The sequence below is a fragment of the Mercenaria mercenaria genome, unplaced genomic scaffold (assembly GCF_021730395.1).
Source record: "Mercenaria mercenaria strain notata unplaced genomic scaffold, MADL_Memer_1 contig_3864, whole genome shotgun sequence".
Lineage (NCBI taxonomy): Eukaryota > Metazoa > Mollusca > Bivalvia > Venerida > Veneridae > Mercenaria > Mercenaria mercenaria.
In genome coordinates this window covers 13,273-29,746 of record NW_026462045.1, presented here as the reverse complement: position 1 = coordinate 29,746, position 16,474 = coordinate 13,273, and the positions used below count along the sequence as shown (strand labels likewise).

The following is a 16,474-nucleotide window of genomic DNA, read 5'->3' as shown; positions in this document are numbered from 1 at the left end:
CTCGTTCTGGGTTAACGTATGGGGAGGAACGTGGCTTTTCCTGTTAATTTTGTATACCACAATGACCTGATATGCTCGTTTCATGAACCAGAATTAGAATTTTCTGACCATAAAATGTTTGGACAACGACTTGGTAATTAACTGTCCATTCTTCATCAGCTGGGACATCTAGTGGCTGCCATTTCCTCACTAAAATCCAATGCAAACACGGACATGAGAAGCTTCTTTACTAACAGCCTTTAGAAACAATAATGCAATTTCAGGATCATTGTGTTATTCCTGAATAAACTGTGCCCTTGACAGCGATGTATGACTTGGTCATTGAAAGAAAATGATCAGAGAAGTTGTCTGAGTGAGACAGATTTGAAGAAACATACCTTTCTGTCTCAGAATTAAATATTTTATTGATAATGGTATAAGGCAAACCTCTGTCTGATACAAGATTACTCTAAATGCCTTTCTCAGCAATAGAACTGCACATGAGGGTAAATGTCAGGAATGTCCTGATCAGCTGAATCAGAATTTTGATCCAAACAAGGTTTGTCAGTTACTAGTGGATTTACCACTACCTTATCACCAGCTAGGACATTTTTAAATAGTAAATGGACACCAATAAATAGTAAATCAGGCCTAATAGCCTCAGTCACAGGGCCAGAATCTAAATCTGAGTTTAAATAAATATTGTGGTGGGGTATGGAATGAAAGCAACGCTCCTCCCCTTGAATAAGTCTATTTGTAATAGAAGAAATCTCCTCAGAAAAAAAGGCAGGACATCCGCCTGAATAAGAGATTAAGAAGCTCCGGTATCCCTTACGATTTTATTAGGAGTAGACTGGACAGAATCACCAATAAGTGATACAGAACTATTAGATATAAATTGGTGTCCTTGACCTATATAACAATTAAGTGCAAGAATGGGGTTTACATCTCAGAGAGGTAAGGCCTTTCGGCTTTGTCTAATCTCTTTTTATGCGTCCTCGTTAGAGTAATGCATTCAGATATAATGCGTCCAGGTTTCTAGCAATAGCTGCAAGTAAGTTAAGACAATGGTATTTCGGTTGTATTACCTATAAATGTTTATGTTTGACATTTAATTGTATTGGAATTATTACCAGATAAGAACATAAAGGTATGCTTTGAAAAAGAGGGTTTCTGATTGAAAACATTTGGTATGTTTAAGGAAAGTTTATAAGTTAAAGTATAACTATCAGCCAAAGTAGCAGCTGAATATTCTCCCTCCCTTTCTCTCATCTGATTTTTAGTTTTTTAATTTCTCTCTCTCCCTTTCTCTTTCTTTAAATTCCAACTTAATTTGCATTTCATTTGATTTTAAATCCGACTGAGTTTCTAGAATAAGTGACTTAGCAGGTGGATAAAATATGCCTTCATCCAAGAAGTATTGAACAATAGTCTCCTTAATTCTTGTTTGAGCATGGATGATTTAACTTCAGAAATGTTATAATGTTTGGCAAGTAGGAGTAAATCTGATTTCCTAGCTAACTGGAGCTACTCCTGGGATGGCTCAGTCACACATTTATTATTATCAAATGACACATTGATAGCTGCTAGAATGGGTACCGTACCAAACATTGTATTTAAGAAGTTTTTTACACAAAATACTTTGTAAAATTCAGCTGAAAAATCTCAAAACAAGAATTAAAACGTATAGCATTCAATGGTAAATCCCGAACGAGAGCCCTATTTCTGTTACGTATAAGGGTAACAGTTGCTTGTTTCTTAGAATACTTAACAAACCAGCAACTATAACAGTAACAAATTCATTAAAAAAAGTAACAATTCAAATACCTTAAAATTGTTAACTAGCTGTACAGTCCAATCTAATAGGCAAGAATAGTCAAAATGCTGTCCTTGTCAATTTTTAATACGATCCGTATCGCGATAACTGCACCATGGAAATGCCGACAGCTCATTTCCTTTTCACCACATTTTGTTGGAGGTAGTGTTTAATAGCAGTGATATATATAGTGGCAAGACAAAATGTGTAAATACTATCAAAACTCTCCGAGATGTATATGTACACTTGAACAATGTCAGCGAGGTTCACAGAACTAGGAAAAGCACACAGTATGAAAAGAACTTTAAATGACACTGTTGTCTTTGCCATTTCCTTTTGATTGCGTCTTATTGTCGCTGTTGAAATGAGAGCATGAAACCTCTCTTATTTTTGGTAGCGAGGCTTGAATGACTACGTATGTGTTACTGATCTCCTTGAAGCTGTTCATTTAGTAGGTGTAATCCATTGGAACAAAGTTCTTTTTACACTACTAAAATATATTTTTACCACGACAGTTTCGACAACGGACTGTTGTCTGTTAAAATGAAATCTACATTTTTAAACCCGCGATAACCGCACCATGGAAATGCCGACAGCTCCTTTCCTTATCAAACCCCTACCCCAATATTAGTAAAGAAGAGAGGCAGGCGTTGAAAGAGATATGCGAGGACAAAGATACCATGGTGTTGCCGGGGGATAAAGGCCACAGTGGTCATGGACACGTCGAAGTAAAAAAGGCAAGGTCCAAGAAATGCTCGCAGACGAGCATACTTACGAAAAGCTGAAAAAAGACCCCACAGCAGGATACAAATGACAGTTGGTCAGGACACTCACTAGATTGAAAAACGAAAATAAGATCACTGAATCACAATATCGTTACTTATATCCAACTTCTGAATTAGTGCCCAGACTGTACTGTACACCTAAAATTCACAAACCAGGCAATTCGTTACGTCCTATTGTTGACTACACTGGATCTGGATCCATCGGCTACACTACGCCTCGAGCACTGGCGGACATACTAAGCCCTCTTGTAGGTCTCACAGAACATCATGTGAAGAACTCGAAACATCTGGCGGACACGTTATCAACAGTAATGGTGGAGAATGATGAAAGCTTTGCTTCGCACGACGTTGTCTCGCTTTTCACTAACACTCCAACAGATAAAGCTATTTCAGTGATAGCCGACCGGTTGAGAAATGATAAGACACTGAGAAGACGTACCAGCTTGGAAGTAGAAGACGTGATGTAACTCTACCACGACATATTTTATGTTTAGAGATACCATTTACCGTCAGAAGTTCGGAAAAGCCATGTGCAGTCCAGTGTCCCCCATAGTTGCAAATCTCTATATGGAGTGTTTAGAACAAAAAGCCATCGTGTCGTCTGCTCTATATTGTAGGCCTACGTATGTGGACGATATTCAGGAGACGATCAAGGTGGGACAAGTTGACAACATAACATCACATCTAAATCAAGTTGACGAAACAGACAGTATAAAATTTACACATGAGGAAGAGAAGGACAGATCCATCCCATTCTTGGACACTCTCGTAGTTAGAAAAGAGGACAGTAGTGTGAAGTTACTAGTCTATTGGAAGAGCAGCACACAGACAAGTATCTTGACTTTAGTTCCCACCATCCTTTGTACCACAAACTAGGTGTAGTAAGGACTCTACTGGACTGGAGTTTCTCACTTGTGACAGAGGAAGAGGACAAAGTCAAAGAAGAAAACTATGTAAGGCAAGCTCTCCAGAAATGTGGATATCCGAAATGGACTATTGAAAAAGTCAAAGATCAGATAAAGAGGAAAGAGACAAATGGGGGCAAGAAAGTGAAGAAAAATAAGGACAACTCAGAAAGGACCAAAGGATTAGTGGTAATACCATACATACAGGGGGTGTCTGAAAGTGTAGATCGCGTGTTCAGAAAACACAAAGTAGCCACCGCTATAAAGCCATACCAAACGCTCAGATCAATGTTAGTCCATCCCAAAGACAAAATTAAATTGGAGAATAAATGTGAAGTTGTGTATCAGGTTCCTTGCAAACATTGTGAAAAAGTATATATTGTTGAGACAGGGTAAAAATTTGGTACTAGACTCAGTGAGAATATAAAAGACACACAAGCATGGGAAAAAAGTAACTATACACGCGCAGAACGAAAAACAGAGTGAATTTAATAAAAGCGCAATAACAGACCACTCAGTGCAAGAGAACCATATAATAGATTGGGAGGGGGCAACCATAGTGGATAAGGAAGCAGATCAACGAATCAGACAAGTTGAGGAGGCGATTCAAATGCGAAGAGCGGGCACGATCGTGAACAGGGATGAGGGGGCGTACAGGCTGTCCCACGTCTACGACCCTTTGTTCGTCATTTTCACGAAACCGGAAACTGACGGACAAGGCCGAAGACAGCCGATCGTCGCAGTACGATACTTCTGAGGAAGACAACAGACCGTTGTCGAAACTGTCATGGTAAAATATATTTTAGTAGTGTAAAAACAACTTTATTCCAATAAGTAACTGATCATTGTAGATTTTGCCACGAATTATCCTTTATGGATTGACATTCGTGATCTATTAAATGGTACGTTTAATTGTTGTAAGTGAAAACAGTATAAAGTAGAAGTAAATATGAAGATAGACTCTAGGAAATTCACCGCAAAAATTGTTGATTACTAAAATGAAAAATGTCACATGCAGAACAATACGTTTCATTTTGGCATTAACCAATATAAAGTTTATTTCGGCATATACAACATTAGTAAGCACACGAAAATACTTAAAATCAATTCCCGCAAGTTGTAAACAGCGATACAATATCGATGGACAAATGAAGCAGTTAGAATTTGTACAAACTGCAATATTTTGTCATAGGCACGATGTATTTGAAAAAATGAAATAGTGATAAACTGCTTATTTGTTTTCAAAGGCAGTTAAAATTACAAGTTTACATTTCTCTACTAAGCATAGCGAGATATTTCGCCAGTGATATATGCGATCATTGTGATTGAGAGGACATAAAATTTCATTATATTGGCCAATGACAGTAAGACTGGCTCATGTACTTCCGTTTTAATTCTACGTAAAAAGGACAAAGTAAGAGAAAGTTATATTCTCTTTCGGCGATAGTATGGGAAATAAAGATATGCGTTGTCGTACTGACCAGTTTCAATGGCAAGATCATGAAAGGGAATTCTAAATTTCGACAGAGCTGTTTCAGTGCCATATATATTCTGTTAGAAACAATAATAATGTCTGATTTAGCTATACGGAGTAAGCTTGCTTAATTTTAAGTAGTTTTCTGTTCGTCTCGTACTTTGTGTTTTGTATGTTGTCTTGATTATTGTAAGCATTTCTTTCCTCTTTCTTTTCACTACCCCTATTACCTCCATCGTCCCATCCCATTCCTTTCCCATGCATTTACGCTTCCTTTTATTTGCTGCCTCTCTCCTTTTACCATGAGTAAGTTATCGTACCCACCATAATTTTGTCCGCCGGCCGTCCTTTGACGGTGCAAGACCCATCCCTTTTATCTACCCCGTACCCCCATCCCCCCTCCCCCCTTTTTCTGAACGTTGCATATATTTATAATGTACTTTTTTGTTGGATTTTTGAAGCAACCCGTCTACAATATTTTTCCGTTACAGCTTCTTATTTATTATGGGCCTATTTTGCGATGCATGGCTCTATGGCGGTGTTTGGGAGGCTATGTGCTTCCGGAAAATCTACCCTTACCTTTTATCTTTTGAATTATTTGTAACATCATTTTTTTTTTTCGGCGACGCCGTCTAAATTCGTTTCCGTTACCTATGCCACGTGACTTCAGTTTGCAAATCAAACTACTTGATATCGCATTATAGATAATTTATCAAAATGGAAGATTTATGCAACACTCTACCTGATTGGACGAGAGTGTCAATTTCTTTCACTCTGTTGATTGTGCTACGCTGAGTGAAATGTAGACAAAGCGTTTATCCTAAACGACGCTGTTCACAGTTTTAAAGCTAACTTTGGCTCAGTATATTTAGCAAGAATATTGATATATCTCAAAATGATAAGTAAGTTTAATAAATATGATAAAAACCTGTTCAAATACCAACATATATCAAATTAAAGAAAGAGCTGAATACGGTCTGCGTATCACATGAATAAGGGTGTGATAAGAGTCTTTTATGTAGAGAAGTGCTTTTTAAAAGATTTTCTTTGTTACACTCGTCGTCTGTATATGAAAAGATTTCTTGCTTTTGTGACTTATTCAGATTGCATATTAAAATGAGTATTTGTTTGCTTTGATATATTTGTTATAAATTATTTAACTGATTTATTATATATGAATATTTTTCTTTAGTATGGTATGCAAATATTGAACTCAGTTGTATTCTGTTTCATTATATATATGCTATATAATGACTGAATCTCATTACACAGTAATGAAGGCACGCTGCATACAGTTTATCTATGTGACTACCGTCAAACTTTGCTTATGAAACAGAAATATTGAAATAATTACAATTGTATGTTTTGCTTGACCTTCACTTTTTTATAGGTGTGACGTCATTGTCCAAAGATTCATAAATAGCGAATATGCATTTGTTAAAGCGGGATCAGTTGGCCTATTTTAGAAATAAATAAAAATAATAAATAAAAAAAATCCTTTAATTGAATTTTTCTCATGTATTCTAATCTATTCTGGGACATTTGACTCCTTTTAGGGGCTGCTACAGCTAAAACTAGAAATGCCTTTATACAGCGTCTCATGAACAGCTAGGTGGATCTTTGTCATACTTGGTCTGGAGCATCATTATAAGGTGCTCTTCCAAATTTATTTATATAGGAACTTGGGCCCTATTAGGGACCACTATAGCTAAAAGTAGATATGGCTTTCTTCGCATTAACCACTAAAATGTAATGGATTTTTATCAAATTCGATGTGTAACAATATCGTAAGGTCTCCTGCTATTTTGTTACAAATGGGGATAGGGACCAATTTAGCTAAAAATATAAACACGTTTAATGACCTCTTCTCATGAACCGCTTCATGAATCTTCACCAAACTACTGCTGTAATTATTCGTCTAAGGATAAACGAAACAAAATTGCAACCCTACGAAACCTTTGAGAAAAATTAAAAGAGAACCATTTAAATTGTTAAAGTGCGGTGTTTAGTTTTGCAATTTGAAAAATGTTAGATGAAAGATGAATGTTAGACGAAAAATTCATAAACTTCTTTCCTTATTACAATTCGCCGACCATCATTTTTAAAGATATTTCTTGGTAATAATACTTTTCTAAGATGCTTCGCTTTATTAGTGGGCTTCTAACTTAATTAAGAGACTGATTAGCCAAGAATGGATTAAGTTTAAGGTTTTTTACATTTCTGTTTAAAGTTCCATGTCTGTCAATGTCATCTTTGATCATTTTGTAAATTCTACATATCAAATTGTCCGCCCGTAATGTAAGAAATTTTATCCAGTATTTATTTATTTTAATTTTACGAATAATAAATCATGGCAATCTGCCTATTTCTCCGTATAATTCGGACAAATTAGTTGGTCGCTTAACATACTTAATTCTTTTCATAAGTTTGGTAAAACTTATTAACTTCGTACTCAAGTACGTACATGAAAAGGAACGTACACTTTTTCCTTTAAAGTGAAAGATAAAACATGCAAAAGTATTCGCATTAACTTTGTTTGTACCAGTTCTAAGTCTGTACATATAGAAGAACCTATAATTTCTCTACAAAAGTGTAAGATTCATAAAGAAGTGGCATGAAAAGGTTAATATTTCTGTGAATTTGACAATAATATTTCTTAAAATGGCAAATAAATTGTTCGAGCAAATGATCTGAAATGCTGAGAAATATCCATCTGACTGCAATGTAAAGCTTTATATCCAAGTACTTATATGTCTTCACTTCTTTAATAATTGAACAAACCGATATGTTTCCAAATGTACTTGAATCGCTGTTGCTTTAATTTGTAATGGTGAGCTTGGAAGGCGTTTCAATATTTGCATTTCTCTAGTCCCCGTGCTTTTCGAGTTGCTTGCACTTTGGTAATGAGGCAAAATGCTCATCACCAAAAATGGCACATATTAGTCAAATAGGGTTATAAAACAATCCGTAATTAATATTTCTCCATTGAATTAAAAGTTTAATGTGCTATATGATATCTTCACATTTATGCCAAGAGATTGGCGCGCTCGAAAAACAACTGATATGGTATATATTGAATTACATTTTGCACCGATCATTTTTTAAAACGGAATTTTGATTTAAAACCGAGCCAGTACACATGATTAGCATATGCATATTTTTATAGGTGTCGAATGCGAAGAAAATAAATAAAGGGGTTTTCAAAAATAAACCTGTTTCTAACGGGTTTAAAGGTACAGCAGAATATATCATGTCATGTGATAACTCTCTAGGTTTTAACAAGAAAATGATTACAAGGTGCCTACCTGGGTATAACGTAAGTACAGACACCTTGTAGAACATATGACCATCAAAAGCCTAGCATGACAATCCGGACGGGGATTTAATGATCATAGATGAAGGGCAAAATATATAAATTACTTGAATTAGTGCAATAAGTGTCCATTTATGCAATCGTAAAAATAATGCATTATTGTATATTATATGTATGCATTTACTTGCAAAGATTTAGTATTCCAAGTTAGAAAAACAAACAACACTTTACTGTTTATTGAGATGTATGATATGAAAGAAGCCAATAGAACCTCCAGGTTTTTGTTCTGAACAAAAAAAAATCTATATTAGACAGACATGGTTTAATTTAATCTGGTCAGAAAAAGTAATGAAAAGGTCAATACCACTAACGCGTACTAGCACCTACTCGACAAAGTCTGCAGTTGCGGATCCAGATTCATTAAACATTTTACAGAAATATATGAATATACATTGTTGAGTGCAATTGTCATACTAACAAGATAAATGGCAGATTTGTAGGTGCGTTTATTGGTTTGCCCATTAGAACTTAAACATTGAATATAAGTGTATAAAACTGTATTTCTTTATTAAATGAGAAATAAAGTTCTATTTTGCAGTGATTTAATATAAACCTAGCTTTTTACACTCTTACAGTAAACCAATACAAGGGAGGACCATTCCAAGTGGGATAAACTTTCACCTTTTAGGACTAGCTGGTGAAAACAGTATTAACAGTAAAGGTTGGGAAATGAAGACATTATCTACCCTGAAGAAATTACTAAACCATACTGAGGTAAATTGTCTTTTTGAAATTATTCAATGATATTATAACTTGAGGGTTGCATAAGTTACTGTAGTATCAATAGCCGTGTTCGTGATAGGCAAAGATAATTAAACCGTTGGATCAGATGAAGATGGAATTATATTCGTAACAAAACACATTTAAGGTGGCTCAATACCTTAGACCTAAAAAGTAAAAAATTAACGTATATTAACGAAATTTGGTCTGAATGTATATTGAAGACTATATTTTTCGAAAATATTCCGCCATTATTAAGTGGAAAATGTTCCGAATTTATTTTTCCCGCCTGTGCACAGTTTGTGTATTGTAAGTAGCTAAATACTCAAGAACCAATTGCCAAGCTATATCTAAGCAATTATTGAAGGAAACCGCGCGTTTGGAGAGGCAAAATAAGTATTAAAAACTTCACCTGAATTCGCGTATTTCGTCTTATATCATTTGTTTGGCGCGATGAAAGTTTTTTATTTTTGGGCAATACATTTTTTAAGGTATGTTGATTAAATAAATGAAATAAAAAAGATATGTGTTCACGGTGAATTTTTCGCAAAATAACTTTGAAAATGGTCATACGCAAATAAAAACACGGCATTTGACGGTGCAGCAAAACGCAACGTCATGACGTGACAGTGTATTTCTATACACATTCTTAGGTGAAATGCGCCTGACTTGAAGTTAGAGGTTTCGCTTTCAATTTTATTGGGTTTATTTAATATAAAATTCAGCATATTCCTCATATAATGCGTATTTTACTTTTTTTGTATTTCTGTAACTTATTTTCTCTGAATATGGATGGATGGATGGATGAATGACCGTTTCCATTTCATCCGACTCCCGTTACCTCAGGCAAGATTTTAGACCCGGCCTTCTACACGGAGCCAGGAAAATCGATTCGAGCATATATTTATTTTACACAATAATTACTCGTATGCAGGAATCCTTAGTTATATAAACATATAAATAAACAGCTAAATATAAATGCCTTTAAAGTACATGTACCTATTTTATTTAAAAAACGTATTCGGGCCTAATGCGAAACTGACCACTGCCACTTAAGGTTGTTTGTATCATTATCCATAAGCACGCACGCACATCCAAATGTCATACATTTTCACTATTTTGTTTCTTACTTTTCCAGCCTTGAAGATTAATTTCCATTTGACTTGCCCGGTTAATTACCCGCTCAGCGCAACTGTTAACATATTATGACGGCATAATTTTGTTTTACATGTCAGAGTAAATTTTTCATTCTTTTGAAGTTTTATACCACAAGCGCTATCAATTTGAAATAAATCATAACTTCTATAAGTTCCATAGTCATGATACAAGAGAGGTCTCGCTTTCAGTATTATTCCGAAGTTACATATACGCGCGTGAGTGTATTCTAATAAACTTCCGATGAGTGTACTGCTAAATTGTTGAAAAATTGTTACATTCTGAAGTTTGACACCTCAGACGCTTATGGAAATACAAAAAATACACATTACACGTTTACTCATACAAATACTAATACGAAAACAGGGGTTACAAGTTTGAGCCGCCGGTTTTTGAGTCGCCCATACAGATAATGGCAACGAAGAAATACACGGGTTAAGCATTCAATCGCTGTTAAGTTACAGCGAGTGTCAATTACAACAGCTGTTTTCTTTCATTTATTTTCTTTTTTTCTCACCGGCTTAGCTCAGTAGAAGGAGCGCAGATCTATGAATCATAAGTTTGATCCCCGGGTAGGGTATTGAAGACACGTGGCCGAAATCATCCGTCCTCCACCTTTGATTTATGTGGTGAAGTTGGAGTTACTTGAGAATACAGAATTCAGGAACACGGGTTAGCTTAACTGCAAGTCGCAATATAGAAAATAGCGCTTATCCCAAAAACAAACAGAAAGTCTTTCGAATATTTAACTGTTGTAGCAAGGTGACTCGTATTTGTGATATTTGATAGGTTTCTAGTGTTAGGAAAATATTATATATGGAATATGTTTCTTTTATGTATCTATGAATTCAAGGATAAACTTTCTTTACACACATCCCTGGACAGCTAAAACCCCTTTGCAAAGGATAGTGTTTCTATTTAGCCAAGTTGCTAACTAATGAACCTTTTCAGAGCAACTGCCTCCGTACAACAATTATACTCTGTTAGCCCGCGGTTATTCACAGAAGACGCACTATATTCAAAATCGGGGTGTCCGACTACTCTTCCAACAGATCAATATTTTTTCCGAGTTATGTGTTATGTTAAAATGAATATTTCCCATTTTCACCTCCTTTTTACTGTTTTCGTACTGTGCCCAGGTTGGCTAGGTTTTGTGTATCACAGTGTTATGTTTCTAAAGACTAAGTGTCGTTCGGATCCTTAAGAAAACTATATTAACTAATTAAATATTTATGACATATATATGTAGTGCTATATTTGTTTGCCTCAATGCTATCAGGTGCATAAAATACAAGTTCTTTATGTAACCATTTTTACTCATAGATACAGGCACTTATTAAAATTAAAAGGTTGAGATCATTCAAAAAAAGGATTTTCATTATATTCTGTCTTTTTCTTATTTATTTTTGTTAATGTATACAATGTAATGCGCATCAATACATGAGTGCTCATGTATTATCATTAACTTGCGAGATAAATCATATCAGTCTTAACGGTGAATGAAATCATTGCACAGTTATAAAGGACTCTTTTGATTAAATTCTACTTAAAATAAAATAATGAGTTTGTCTTGATCACGAGACATAAGAAACATTGAATTACATGTATCTTTTATCTGGGGTGGGGTATAGTAATATAATTTAGTGCAACGGTAATAGAGTGTCGAGATTGTCGCATTTTCATATTATATTGAATATAAGTTCTACACTGACATATTTTCGCCCAAGGTAGCAGAATTTTAAAGGCTGTTTTGATTTAATTATACTAAAAAAATAAAAATGTGGAGTTTACCTTAAAAGGAGGAGTTGCGGGGAAATATGCAGTTGCGCTATCTTGTGATTTGGGGGTAGGTGTAGCGTAGTGTGATTTTAGGCGAAAAACAGTTCGGTGACCCTATAATTTTATTTTTTTTTTCAATCGAGGGAAAATGAACTTTTCAACAACGTGTTTGTTTTTGGTCAAATTCTATCGTTTGGGTTTTACACGATTAAAACAAACATTTTATTCAAAATTTTACGTTGTATTAGTCGCTCGTACGTCACTCTAAAGTAAATATTAACTTTCGCGTTAAAATGATCTCTACAAATAATACACAACTTAAAGACATTTTAAATGAAAAAAATGAATAGTAACAAGCAAATCGATTCTTGTTGAATGAATAGAGCGATTTACAAAAACAGTCTAGCGGACCTGAACTCATTTTTCATAAAAACAGTGGACGTCAATTGTCGTGTTTGAAAGATCGCAGAGAAAAGAAGATACAGAAATACTAAAAAAAGTAAAATACGCATTATATGAGGTGTATGCTGAATTTTATATTAAATACAATGTCGAAACGGAACCCAATAACTTCAACTTAAGATTTGTATAGAAATACACTGTCACGTCATGACGTTGCGTTTCGCTGCCCCGTATTTTTATTTGTATATGACAATTTTCAAAGATATTTTGCGAAAAATCCACCCGTGAACATATACTTCTTTTATTTCATTTATTTAATCAACATACTTTAAAAAATGTAATGCCAAAAACAAATATTTTTTCACCGCGCCAAACAAATGATTTAAGACGAAATACGCGAATTCAGGTGCAGTTTTTAGTACTTATTTTGCCTCTCCGAATGCACGGTTTCCTTCAATAATTGCTAAGATATAGCTTAAAATTTGTTCTTGAGTATTTAGCTACTTGCAATATGAAAAAAACTGTAAACAGACGGGAAAAAAATGAATTCAGATCATTTCCAACTAAATAATGGCGGAAAAAACTAACTTTTCCGTGATAAAGCAGGTACCGCTAGGTGGTGCTACACATAACACATTAGACAGGAACTGTGCAAAATATATATGCATTTTTGAAAAATATAGTCTTCAATCTATATTTAGACAAAATTTCTTTAATGTACATTAATATTTGACTTTTTTGGTCTAAGGTATGGATCACCTTAAACATAATATCATCGCATTTGTCTAAGAAGCTTTTTTCTTGGTGCCTGGCGACCTGTGTTTTGCCATTTTTTCTATTTTACAAAAATAAATTGATTCCCTAAATGACCAATGTGTTATCTTTCGTGTCATCAACGTGTCCAAAAAAATATTTTATATGGTCTCAGTTTGTATATTTACAAAAAAACATGAGAAAAAATGTATGAAAGGCAATAGGAATGTACGGAAGTTAGCCGAAATAACTTTTTGGAACTAAATCACATGGTTTTCTGTTGATGTCTTTACAATTTACAGTTTAATGAGAAAAAACCTCTTTCAGTGGACAATCTACACATTAACTTTAAAAATTGCAGTTGAATATAAAATAAATGATTTGTCTTAGAAAATAAATTATGAGGAATGGAAATGATCATTGTGCAACGATGGATTACTCGCCTTAAGGATAATGACCGACAAAAATAAGATTATGCAACGATGGACTAATTGTGAAAGAATATCACAGCAGACAGAAAATATTTTTAATACGTGAATACGCTTATTTTTTTGACATTACCGTTATTGACGCTAGCTACGAAGAGTGAAGAATCGTAGTCATTAATCCTCTAAATAAATCTTATGGCATTATTTTACTAAGGTATAAACATAAAATATACGCCTTTTCTGCGGATCACAAACTCTATAAATATTTTCATAAATAGTGGTTTAATTATGTAAAATTCTGTTGATTTTCATTGCCTGCTTCGTATAACATATTCAAATAGCATAACTAAACAACTGATACAATTAGATCTTTAGATATATATAAATGATGAAATAAAATATTTGGAACAGGAAATATATACAATATTTTCACGATTATATTTTGATTCCTTGAGGAAATGTAAACTATATGATATTTTTAACATGTCTGTGTAATTACGGTCATATATTAAGATGTTTTTGGGGGTGTTTTTTTGGTATTTAGTCTAGAACTTTTGGTGCAGATCTGTTGAATCGTTTATGGTTTTGTATCGCTTTCTTCATCGATTGTTGGGTGTTTCTTTGTTTTGTTTGGTGTTTAAGTCACAGTTAATAACCTTAAGGTTTTGAATGATTGGGGCAGAACTATTCGGGCATTATTTCTATAAAGGGTGGAACCACAAGTCAGTTTGATTGCTTCCTCACATGACGACTAGACTATGGCAAAATCATTGGATGTCAGCGTATCAGTCAAACGCCAGTGGTTAAAACTTATTAACATTGTTCATTCTGCATTGACTTCCTGACTTCCAAATGCTAAGCTATCTTATATAAATTAACTTGACTGTAATGACCGATACAGCCTCTATCCTATCGACTATTATCATGTGAAATCGTGTAGCACCTATAGTATTTTTGCTTGTTTCAATTTTTTAATACTGCTTTATAGGGTTTATCTTACGGTACAACGCTCTTTGGTTTCACTCTCGAGTCAAACCTGCTAAAAGTGTAACGAGTGTTTTTAATTTTCGATTGTCCCTTGTCAGACAAACAAAACTACTGACATTATGTAATTTTTTTCTGCACTGTTTATCTGTTCTAAGTCTACATATTCCGTTTGACTACGCAATCGCGCTCACTGGCTACCGAACGAACAAATATAAAAGCTTTTTTTTAAAAATTAGTTCGTTTGATGATATAGTTTGATTAGTTACCATTGTTTGAATACGTCGTTAACAGTTCAGTTGTATAGTGAAGAGCATTATTATTAAATTGGTGGCGTTATTACATCCTGTCAACAATTTTATCATTATCCTGTTTACCATGCCCTCCGAAATGACTTTGAAATAAATTGAAAGGTTTGTGAAATTTATTTAGATTAAGGAAATCACCCATGTGTGCTTACATAGTCCTGTCTTAGTAAAAGCCTTTTTCGTAGGCAATTTGACACGATATTTCAGCAATATCATTCTGAAATCAGTGTAGATCCAGTTGTTAATGTACATTTCATGACATTTAATGACGATTGATTATTTGTCACACAGACGGGATGTTTAAATATAAGCGATGGGATATTATGCTACAGGTAAAATAGACCTTAAGTTTTGTTAATATTGTATAAGGTTTTTATCAGTTACGTACAAGATAATTTTATAAAATCAAAAGTTCATTCGAATTAGTCTCTGAAAAAAGCATGTTATAAGATCTGACGACTAAGGCCGGATATCTACCTACCTACTCACTAAAACACATTCACCAACAAATTCATGTGTCCTAAATATTTTGCAGGTATCTACAACAATAGGTATTATAACAAGTACGAAAAGGTATTTGATACTTATCTATGCACATTATATATAAGCTAAATTAATATAGGTCCTAGCTCAAAAACTTAAGTTTTCTACAAATAAAGTATTGGTCAATGATATACTATAACAATTTAAAACTTTTCGTTACAGAGAGTTATTGATATACTGAAAATTGATATAGAAAGTGGAGAATGGACAGCATTACCAGAAATGCTTGAATCAGGAGTACTTGAAAGAGTAAAACAACTAAGTATTGAAATACACTATGATAAAGCACGGGGCAATCATCAACTGAAGACTCTGAGAAAATTATATGAAGCGGGATTCCGTATATTTATGCATGAACATAATCCAAAAGGCACACGACATTTACGAGAACCATTTTTGGTAATGGCAAACTTCAATGAAATATCAATGATTAATATCAAATGGAGTAATTGATAAAAATAATGCTAATACATATTTGATATCAGCTGATGTACATGTTATTTGTAAAACGCTAGTATCTATATACCGTATAGCTGGTTATTGATGCGGTCAAAATAATAATAAAATAAAAACAACAAAAACGACACAAGGAAAATTATGTCTGCGTTTGTCTTCTATGCTATTATTCTTCTAATATGTTCGCGGTCTGTCTTAAAGATAAACAAGTATGATTAATCATGTGATTTAGTAAACATAATTTTATATCATTCATGCATGAAAAATATTATAACACGTGCAGTTTAACAGCGTCGTTTATCAGTTCATATTCTGTTAATGTGGCTCAATTGATTTGTCCAAAGACCTGACCCACTTGACAAATAACTCTGAGGTCATCCAAGATCTCTTTTTTTTTAATCGCATACAACAAGAAGAGACTTGACTTCCTTGAAACAACGTTGATTTCTAAATGTCCCTATGACAAAAAGTTTCAGCTTTTCAGAGCCATCCATGTTTGGTGCGGTCATTACTGTTATTCGTTTCTTGCCTTTTTTACCACCATGGCATTTTTCACCTTAATACTGTAAAGTCTTGTCCGGCAATAAATGGTAAAACCATCCCGTTTCGTCTGC

General features: G+C 34.2%; 1 protein-coding gene across 1 annotated transcript in view; it reads left to right on the top strand.

Annotated features, from left to right (window-relative positions):
• Positions 1-15,888, top strand: part of LOC123548267 (probable methyltransferase-like protein 24) — a 49,570-nt gene extending 33,682 nt beyond the window's left edge. Inside the window, exons 3-4 of the mRNA XM_053534623.1 lie at positions 8,908-9,046; positions 15,567-15,888. Of these exons, the coding sequence (XP_053390598.1) occupies positions 8,908-9,046; positions 15,567-15,857 (430 nt within the window). The 3' untranslated portion in view covers positions 15,858-15,888. The remainder of the gene's footprint in view (positions 1-8,907; positions 9,047-15,566) is intronic.
• Positions 15,889-16,474: the final 586 nt, after the last annotated feature.